The 10535-nt window shown below is 47.0% G+C and overlaps 1 protein-coding gene across 4 annotated transcripts; it reads right to left on the bottom strand.

Annotated features, from left to right (window-relative positions):
* Positions 1–2888: 2888 nt before the first annotated feature.
* On the bottom strand, positions 2889–7954 carry LOC123143453 (uncharacterized). Of its 4 annotated transcripts, none has more exons than XR_006470844.1 (4): positions 6748–7954; positions 6236–6341; positions 4587–4685; positions 2889–3340 (listed from the first exon to the last, which is right to left on the bottom strand). XR_006470844.1 is itself a non-coding variant. In XM_044562383.1 (3 exons), exons 1-2 carry the CDS (start codon positions 7883–7885, stop codon positions 4633–4635), a joined length of 1191 nt encoding a protein of 396 aa, XP_044418318.1. In that variant the 5' UTR covers positions 7886–7954; the 3' UTR covers positions 2889–3340; positions 4587–4632. The 4 variants fall into 4 exon arrangements, 1 of the variants encoding a protein (XP_044418318.1); XR_006470845.1 differs by having other exon boundaries at positions 6236–6335; XR_006470846.1 differs by lacking the exon at positions 6748–7954 and having other exon boundaries at positions 6236–6736.
* Positions 7955–10535: the final 2581 nt, after the last annotated feature.

The following is a 10535-nucleotide window of genomic DNA, read 5'->3' as shown; positions in this document are numbered from 1 at the left end:
GGTACTAAAGGTTCGCCACGAACCGGTACTAATGATCGCCGCCGCCTAGCTGTTGGAACCGGCACTAATGAGCACATTAGTGCTAGTTCAGTTACAAACCGGGACTAATGTGCTTCACATTAGGCCCTTTTTTCTACTAGTGCAACAAAACCAGATTGGAGATGGAAGAAACCATCCATAGCCACGCATGCACGCCTCAGCAAAACCTCGCACGAGAAAAAGAAAGTGGATTTTCATCTTATGCCGAGATAAAGACATCTTAGGATTAACCACATTCAAATGTTTTGTAATTGTGCGAGCATTGAAGTCATTGTCGACAAGAGTGGGAAGGAGATAAGAAGAAACATAGATGCGATGTCATGTTGAAATAAAAGATATCTATCTATTAAGGTCTCGGATCAGACGCCCGTAGCCCCTGCCCCCGCGTCGCCTAACCTAGGCGACACGGGGGGCGAGATCCGCCGCAGGCCCAAAGGCCTCCTCCCACTTCCTCTCTCCCCTGCCGTCGCCAGAGGCCATGCCTGTAGCCTGGCCGGTGATGGCGGCGGAGGGGCTTTCCCCCTCGCTTGGTGGCTGCGTCTTCCCCTGACGGCGGCGGCACACGGAACTGCAGGGCACTGGCGGCGTGGAGCGATGGGTTCCCGGCGGCGAGTGTGACAGCGGCGTTAGCGCTGACGTGATACCGTGGCAGAGGAGCCCCTGTGGCGGCGGCCCAGATCCCGGATCTCGCCGTACCCAGATGGGTTTTGGCGGGTCGGTGGATCTGGTGAGCGTCTACAGGCAGGCATGGTGGGCCTGACGACGCCGGCCTAGGCACCATGATGGTGCCATGGCCGGTCAGGCGGCGGCGGCCTGGATTCTCCATCCAGTCCCCGGCAGCGATGGCGGCGGTTCGTGTACAAGTGGCTTGATGGAGGTCCTCTGTTCAGATCGGGGTGGAAACCTGGCCAAGGCCGGCGGTGACGGCGCTGGTATGCGGCGTTTCCTTCTTGAAGGCATCGCCATGGAGAAGTTCAAGACAACTATCTGCTACCTCTGGGGGAAACCCTAGATCAGTAGATCGGATGACGGCGGTGCGTTGGTGTCGTTTCCTCCTTGGGGGCGTCATTCTTGGAGGCGTACACGGGATCGAGGGACCAGTGGGCGGCTTTCTTGGTGGAGCTGTGCTTCATCCTACACATTGGTGACGGCAGATCTCGGCGGCGTGGTGCAGTGGAGCCTCGGCGCCCGATGTACGAGGATGGACTCGCGCAGGAGGACGACGCTGTCTGGCGTCGTGGTGGCGTCGATGGCAGAGAGACCTGGCACGGTAGATGCAACAGTACAGCTCTGAAGATGGACTGGTGGCAGGTGGCTGCGGCGGCCTCATACCCGGCAGGCGTCCTGGTTGAGAAGTGCGCCGGACTGGTGGGTGCCCCATACCCGGCAGGCGTCCTGGTTGGGACCTCAGGTCTTAGATGTTAAGTTTGGCTGCGAGATATGATTGGTATTAGGCCCAGACTATCAGCATCCCTAAATCAACTGGATAGGAGTAGCGACAGATATTGCCTAGATGATGACTTTAGGCTTACTGTTGTATGACTTTATAAGGTTTTATGTGAATTTTTAGTAAAGTGGTTGCATGCATCGTCCAGATGCAGAGGCCGGGGTCCTCATCCATTTCTAAAAAAAATCTATTAAGGTCTAGACTCATAGTTATTGGGCTACGAACGTGACGCACACTCTTTTGCGAGTATAACTGAAGCAAGTTAGCTAATAATCGTATAAAAGAAATAGATAGCAGAACGAAGGTAGGAAGCCACCAGCTCCCCCGTTGGATGCGTCCACGAACAATGACTGGTCACATCTTATATTTAGTGCTATGCATATGAATACCTCATATTTCATTCTCTTAATCCATACAAACCGTGCAAAAGATTTCCTACATAGTACGTACTCCAGGCTAGCCTAAACTAAGTCGGAGATGTCCACGACGTCCGTGTCGGGCGACGGGTATATGGGCGTGTAGGAGGGCTCTGGCTCCTCCTCCTCCCCCTCATCCATAAATGCGAGCATCACGTCAACGTCTGCGGCGTGCTCCGCCTCCGTCTCCTGCAGATGGCGGCGCTTGGCCTTCGCCCCCGATTTCGACCGGAGGGAATCGAGGATCCCCTGCTACTCCGCCTACAGATCCGCGCCCCAACGTCCCCCCACATCCTCCTCCTACTCCGTGTCCGAAGGTAGCCTCGTGGCGATCCGGGCTTCGCGCCTTGCCTGGATCTGCTCAAGGAGCTACAGTCGGCACTCCGGCGTTAGATACGGGTAGCTCCTTACTCGGCGGTGTGTGGGCATGGCTACTACTGGTGGCGGAGGGCGAGTAGAAAGTGGCGGCGACAACGGACGGGAGGAAGGAAATGTGGATGGGTAGGGTTTCAACGTAAATAGCCATCCTAGGGCACTAACGGTCTGCCGGAGCGGCGCCACGCGACGACGGAGGGAACAAGCTTCGGACTACCGGGTTTCGAAGTGTTTTCGTGTGGGACCCGACCGTCAGCCCGACATGATGAATGCGCCCGGGCGACCCCATATCTGCCCTACATTTGGGCTGGATACGAGGGAACAAGCTCGACAACGGACAACCTCAGACGACCCCATATCCGCCCTACATTTGGGATGGATATGAGAGGTGCCGGTCAGCCCGGGCGTTTGAGGCCCGTTGCTACTTTTGGATTGGATATGAGAGGTGCCGGTCAGCCCGGGCGTTTGAGGCCCGTTGAAGGCGCCCGTCTAGGTTGGTTTTTCTGTCCGCCTGAACGTATGAGGGGGGTTTAGGGTGCCTAGTTGTAGATGCTCTTGCCAACCCATCAAAGCCCTTCCGACCATCGCCAGCACCAGGTACGCACCTGCGCTTCAACATATAGGAACATCTTCCAAATCCCAGGTCAAACTGATGCTGTTCAACATTCAGTAGTCAGAACTAAGCGAACTGAGCTCGGAACCAGCAGGCAGAAATTCAGCAAAACACACACAAAATGAGCTTCTAAATACTGAGCTCGGAACCAGCAGGTAGAAATTCAGCAAAACACACACAAAATGCGACGCCATGCTTGCCTCACAAGGCAAATTAAGCGAACCACAAGTTAATCGAAGCAGGCCAATGCACCTTCATGCCAGACTGCCAGTTGATGAATGTCTACGGGAATGAGCAAATCAAGCGACGGATTCCTACAAGTTCACTTCAGAGCTGAAGAGTGTGCATGCTACATATGGGTTCAATCTCGGCGCCAAGCATAAATGTGGAATAAACTGCACTTGACAACCCATTTCTGCATCCAAGCCAACAGAATGTAACTGTAGATTCCTGCAGAGCAAGCAATATCATCAGTCAACAAACTTCTACTACTATTCAATCAGGAAATTCTATTGGAGTTGCTCTCATAATTTTCTATTACAGAAACAGAAAACATGAGCTACAGAATTGTGGAAACTGTCAAAAAACTCCAAAGTTGAAGCATCTCGGCATTATTAGACAGAACTAACATTTATGACATTATGAGTTTTTGGCTACATTTGGTCTGCCTAGAGGCTCATGGAGTAAGATAGCATAGCCGTCTGGTTTCTAGCTCATAGGCATAGCCGTCTGGCTACTAACAAATCAAATTTCATCAAATTCCTGCAGTACAAGCCTTCTTTTTACTATACAAGAAACTTCTTTCGATCCAAAATCACTTTTTTTACACTATACAGTATCAATCAATACTTTCACCACTATTTTAATGATAACATGCTAGTAAAAAATGGCATTATTGATAACAGGCAGTTTTTAGGGTGAATTAGTCATTTTATTTTGATCATGTGTTTCTTATGAAGTACTCACAATACTTGAAGTATTAATTATTAAACATCAGTAGTGGCCAAAATTGGAAAAAAAAAATACTCCACACAAAGCGCACTACCTATAGTGGTATAGTTTAAAGCTGCCAAATTATAATACTAGTAGCTAATGGCCAGTTACATGTTTACGCAAGTTTGGCAGACACCAAGTGGCATGCTGAGAAAATGTTTAACGAAACAGACCAAAACTAGAATGGTCATCGATAAAACTCCTCTATAAGCAGCAGTATAAGATTTAATGAAGGTATACTCTTCAAGTATTGTGACAACTGACAATCATAGTTCTGTTGGTATCACAATGATCTAAAATAAGCAGCAACATGAAATGGCAATTCGATAAGTCCATATAAGAAAAAGTTGAAACCAGATGCTCCGGTATTGTTGGTATAAATCACTTGTGTAGACTGGACAACATTCAAATCAAACTAGGATATGACAGAACCACGGCCTCAGAAAGAGAAGTTACAGGTAATGCAGCAACGAGTAAAAACAAGCAGAAATATCTTGCGGAAGCACAGCAGAGGGTTAGTAGTTCATTTGCTACTACCTGCATGAAAGAATTCTAATCTCTGGGAAGGCATAGTTGTAGAAATCTAAGAGTCCTCTGTTGCAATTTGGTACTTGAGAAATGACAGTAAAAGACAAAGCAGCACATTTTTAAGAACCATTCAGATACCTCAACAGGTTAACATACATGCAGAAGATATGCTTACCCACTCAACCAGTACATCACATATCACATATAACTGGTCAATCATCTTATGTACTGTGCCAAAGATTAGCTCCATCATGTCCACCAGCGATGTCAGTTTCTGCAAGCATAAGAAGTCAAACAACCAATAACATGCCATGTAGTTCAAATAAAAAAGGAAACAATTTCAAAACAACATTAGGAATAAATTAAAAAAGCATATCTGCTATCATAATTAATGAATATTAAAAAAAAGGTATAAACTGATTAGTACCATAAAAATGAAGATGCACACTCAGACCATTAGCTGCTCAGAAGAGACATAATTTTTAAGATCATTCCATGCCATATAGGAAAAAATCATAAAAACATACAACAGAGGTGATCAAGCCTATTCAGATTTAGATTAATATTTGCATAAATTTAGCCTGAAAAAGATTACACTAATAAATCCTAGCAACAAAAGTGATCTAGACTATTCAGATCTAGATTATCTTCAAACAAATTCAGCCCAAAAAAAATTTAAATCAACGTATTAGTTTTCTCTAGTACAAATGGAGTTGCTACTGGCTCGTAGCAGGACTCTCCTAAAAGTGGTAAACTACAGTGGCAGGCTGGCAGCAGACACTTCAGGTCAAGCAATATGCAAGAAACTGAAGCCGAAACTGGCACCCAGATTGATTAGATCAATGTTCACACTAGCAACTCCCAGATACCCTCTCAGGAACGTAACGAGCAACAGATTTGGTGCCACCCGACCATTGTGGTTTTTTCTGCTTTTCAACTCGATATTCGACTTCTTAGATGTAGCCAAAGCCTGCACTTGATATAGGCCTTACGCACACCCTGCCAACTTGTTCTCGAAGCCTTGTCCACGTAACAACATCAGAGACCTACCAGAAATCTAAATCCCCAAATGGACGCTCATCAAAAACCAAGATGGCCATGACTTAATCAATCAATTGTTTGGGAACTTTGATCATCTAGATCCTTCAATAACCAACTAAGACTCATCGAACAAAAAAAGGTGATCCAGCAACGTTGATCACCTAGATCCTGCAGCAAGCAACTAGGACTCACTGAACAAAAAAAAGGTGATCCAGCCGCTGTATGTCCTGGCACGGAACATGTTCGAACAAAAAGAAAAGAAGAACAGCTGGGACTCTCCAACTACAACGACACAATCCGAATGACACGTCTCCTACCAGGATCTATCGGCAAGGTGCCCGGAAGGTAGGATCCACCTCTTTTGCAGGTAGAACTATAATCTTGATTGGAATTGTACCTACCAAAAAAGTTATAGACTCGTTTCTCTTTCAGTTCGAGTATCAGTAAACATGCTATTTATCACTGGTTTCAGAACAATAGAACGTTGGCAATTGTCACAAGCGAACATCCTGACTTGATTAGTAGCTAAGGCATGTCTAGCTGCATCATGTTTGCAGATATCAAAATGAAGCAACAGCGAAATTTAGTTAAACTATCACAGATTCTTTCCAACCAAGTAGTTATTATGGAATTTTTTTTATTTGTTTTGCCAATCAACAGCGAGTACCAGGTGTCCATTTTTTTTCTCGAACACGCACAAAATATAAAATCAAGTAGTTATTATTGATTTAAGACCATAAACAACGCCAGCAGAGATAATAATACTGAATGAAAGAAATATACCTAGCTGGTTCAAACTGAATGAAAGAAATATAGGTGGTTTTTCATGTAGTCGACTTCCAAGTTCCAACTGTTGTGCATCACATCAGTGAAAAAAATGGGACTGCAGCTATGCACAAACACAGTTAACGATATGTCAATATCACTTAGTTCAGTTATTCTACAAAAAATTGCCAATTTTGCTAATCATTGTTCATTTTCTCAAACACAGGTAATGATTGTTTTATTGTATGGATATCCTCATATTCATATGATAGGAACTGCCAGGTTACAGAACATAAATTAAATTAGATACCACTATAATAGACTTTCTAGATCATAATCATTACATTAAAAACCACCACGCAAGCATCAGAACATAACACTGCAGGTCATGAAGCAGCAAAATAAACAAATGGCATGACACTACTTAAAACTGTCAGCTTAACACAAAATGATATGAACATAATTTCATCAGCCACTTATCGAAACAAAACTTGGTCTTGTCCTAACGGCAACTTAAGACACGGTATTACCTGCAGCAGTGTAGACACCTTCGAAAGCATGATACTGAAAAAACGTATTAGTTCTGAAAAGCTTCTTGAACTTCAACGACTCAAGATGGATCACGACGAGGCCGGTAATTGTCCAAAGCAACAACAAATTATTGTCTTCTGCAAGCCCTAATATTGCAGTGGCCCCTGCAAAGGTCCCTTTCAGCTCTGGTTTCACGGAAAGTATCCTGTCCAGATCAATAGTCCTTCCTAGCACCCATGGAGCAACACCATCACAATTGGACTCCCTCTTCCATAACTGGGTCATGCAGTTTGTGACTGACCTCCCGAGGAGACCAAGCCCACCACCCTCTGCCCGCACAAGCTTCAAGCAGTTGACCTCCTCTGGCAGCCGTATCACAGCTAGCCTCTGCTTCTCCAAATCGAACTCGAGAATGCCATTGAAATTCCCAGCAAGCAGCCAGTGAAGGGAATCTCCAGCCAGCACAGCGTCATCCGCAAAAACGAGAGTAGGAACACTGATTGCATCAGCCTGGACTGCCCGGTATGGAAGGGGTGTTGAGATGGGATCTCCCCATAAGCCGGTCTTCGACGAGTAAACGCAGGCGAGCGCTCGTCTATGTTGATGGTCATCACCATATGCCATTACCGAGACCACCTGGAAGTGCTGGACGTCTCCCGCAGCGCGAAACACCGCCCCGTTGATCCGAGCCTTCCCCGGGCATGCCGCAACCGCAGGGGGAATGGCGATGTAGTGCTGGTCGGCGGTGACGGGGTCCCACACCAGGATCTGAAGACGCGCAGGAATGTAGATGAGCACGAGGCCATGGCGGCATCCAAGGGGCACAAAGCGGTCGTCGTCGTCGTCGTCGCGCTGCAAGGAGAAGCGGCCGGGAGGGACACGGTTGGGGGCCTCCAGAGTAGGTGAGAAGGAGAGGTCCCTGTCGAAGAAGCCGAGGAGAGGAGGGTTGCGGCGGTGGCGGAGGCGGAAGCGGCGGGAGAATCCGGTGTCGGAGACGAGGCGGCGCCAGCGCTTGCAGACGAGGGAGGCGCGCGGGAGGGAGGAGGGCTGCGGGGGGAGGCGTAGGAGGATCTCGCAGAGCAGGTCGTCGTCGTCCAGCGGGGACGCCGCCGGCGAGCGGCGGAGGCGGGCCGTCATCTCGCTCTCCTCGCTCACTGATGCGGCGGCGGAGGCTGGAGTGGAAGTGAAGTACAGGTGCAGACCGTAGCGTGACAATGAAGATATGGATCGAGAGCCCAAACAGTTAGGGTTAGGTGTAGTGGGCTGGACGATTCAAAGCCCACGCTGGGTGCTAAATAAAAATGATGCTGAAACTACTGTGATTCTAGAATCTCTCAACAGCGACAAAAGTAAGTCATTTGTTATTTGCAGATCATAGCTTAGTTTTTATGAAAGCTAATGTACAGGCAGCCCAGAAAATAGTTTCAGCATTGGAGTTACTCACTTCGTCTCACACACGTACATCTATATCTAAATAAATTTAAGACAAATAATTTGGAACGGAGGTAATATATTACAGAGCCTCAAGGCAAAAAAAAAATTTAGACAAGTCCTCAGTTTATTTCAGCAAGGGGTGTCCGAATGAGTTGAAAGGACAAGTTAAGTAAGTACTGAATCTCTTTGATGAAGCTCTGGCAGATAAGTATCTGGGTTTGTCAAATGAAGCGGGGAAATAAAAAATGAAGTGTGTTTTTGATTTGTTTGCATGTTGTTTATCTCTTAAAACGCTCTAGGGGGATAAAATTTCAGTTTAAAGGAATAAACCGGACCTTTCCTATCCTTTCAAGGCTATAGTGGAGTATATTTTTTACTCCACGTGTCGGCAACCCTTCCCCTCCCCCACACCACAGCCGCTTCGATGGTACTCAAATCCACCCCTTGCACCACTTCCTCTCCGTTGTTGCCCAAATCTACCCCCACCTCCGACAATGCTTCCAATCGGCCGGCGCCACCCCGAAATGGCAGGATCGAACAATCATAGGTCGTCATGGTTGATTCAAAGCACATACCTACGCCAACACAGCCGACCCGAGGCTGACACGGCGCCCCTCCCCCCAATTCTGTTCCTTCGGAGTCGACCTGTCAATGCTGCCACCGCCAAAGAAGTAGTACCACGGCGTGCGGCAGCGGCCATGTGGGACATGGGTGCCCGAATCAAAGACATTGACACCGGCGTCCGGTACTAGCTTGGCTCCCACTAGTCGGTGGAGCTCGCGGCGAAGGCGTACGACATCAGGCAGTAGCGCTCTATGGCTGCAAAGCGAAGCTCAACTTCCCCCTTGACACACGCAACGTCCCGGCGTCCATCCAAATCAACCCCCGAGTGGTCTGCAGCCGCCAAGTACGGGAGAACCTGGAGGCGTTCGAGCAGCTCGAGGTAGCGCATTCCGATGAAGAGTACATGACCGACCTCCATCAGATGCATCCGGAGCTCGTGACCGGGGAACACCGGTGGATCAAGCTATACCAGAAGGGAGCCCAAGGCGGAAGTGATCGAGCTTTCGTCAGACGTTTAAATTCGTAATGTGCAATGTATTCTGAACTTAATTATGCTATCTATAGTTATACGCGTGTTTGCAATGTAGTCTGAATCAAACTGAGCTATCGATCGATGTTCAAATTTGTGTCCATACAAGGGATGAGGGTCCATATAACACCAGTTGCCTGCAAAGGTTAGAGGCAGGAACAGAAAAAAGTATTGTAGTACTGAGCGCCGCACTATTTAATTGAAGCAAGTTGGCTAATCGTGCCAGAAATTAGATAACAGATCAAAGTTACATGGGAGCTCACCCATGAATGCATCAAAAACATCTTCAGGCTTTTAGGCCGCTACTCACTTTTGAAGAGCTGTTTCTTCAAAAAAAAAAATGGTAGCCATTTCTGTTTCCGTGAGCAAACAAGCCCTTCCCAGCATCGCCAGCACCAGCTGTGTTTCATTCGCAAAAAAAGAAAAAAAAAACACCAGCTGCGTTTCGACATACAGGAGCTCGGAACTAATTAAGCTTCTAGATACTGAGCTCGGAACCAGGTAGAGATTAGGTAAAAGAAAAGAAGAACAGACAAATCGGACGTCGAAATCTCTCCCTGCTGATACAACACAGAAGATAATAAAATGCAAGCAAGATCAGTTGATAGTTAAGCTCACGACAACATGCTTGCCTCACAAGGCAAATTAAGCAAACCACGAGGCAAGTACCAGTCGACGAATGTCTACGGAAATTAGCAAATCACAAGCGATTAATTCCTACAGGTTCACTCCAGAGCTGTAAGAGTGCATGCTACATAGAGGCTCAATCTCGGCGTCAAGCATACAGATGGAAGAAACTACACTTGACAACCAACTTCTGCATCTCAGCCAACAAAATGTAACTGTAGATTCCTGCAGAGCAAGCAATATCATCAGTCAAACAAAATGTATCATTCAATCAGGAAAAACTATTGGAGTTGATCTCATAATTTTCTATGGCTAGAAACAGAAAAACATCAGCTTCAGAATTTTGGAAACCATGTCAAAAAGCCCCAAAGTAGAACCCTCAGCATTATTAGATAGAAGCAACAATTGAACCAGAGAACAGGTAATCTGTAGTGCAGTAGCACACCTTAGATGTGACTTGTGAGATAGCATAGATGTCTGGTTTTTGGCTACATTTGGTCTGCGTAGAGGCTCATGTAGCACTAGTAGAAAAAGGGTCATCTGTCCCGGTTGGTAAGGGCCTTTTGTCCCGGTTGTTGAACCAGGATTAAAGGATCGTTACTAATGCCCTAACCCTTTAGTCCCGGTTCTTAC

The sequence above is a fragment of the Triticum aestivum genome, chromosome 6D, assembly GCF_018294505.1.
Source record: "Triticum aestivum cultivar Chinese Spring chromosome 6D, IWGSC CS RefSeq v2.1, whole genome shotgun sequence".
NCBI lineage: Eukaryota > Viridiplantae > Streptophyta > Magnoliopsida > Poales > Poaceae > Triticum > Triticum aestivum.
The sequence above is the reverse complement of the archived record's forward strand: the minus strand, read 5'-3'. Positions and strand labels throughout refer to the sequence as shown.

What these genes read in the sequence shown, in the direction of transcription:
- LOC123143453 (XM_044562383.1), bottom strand. Translation starts at nt 7,885, where the DNA reads ATGACGGCCCGCCTCCGCCGCTCGCCGGCGGCGTCCCCGCTGGACGAC. An exon ending in AGGTGTCTACACTGCTGCAG is followed by an intron (nt 4,686 to 6,747) that starts GTAATACCGTGT and finishes TTATGCTTGCAG; the next exon opens with AAACTGACATCGCTGGTGGA.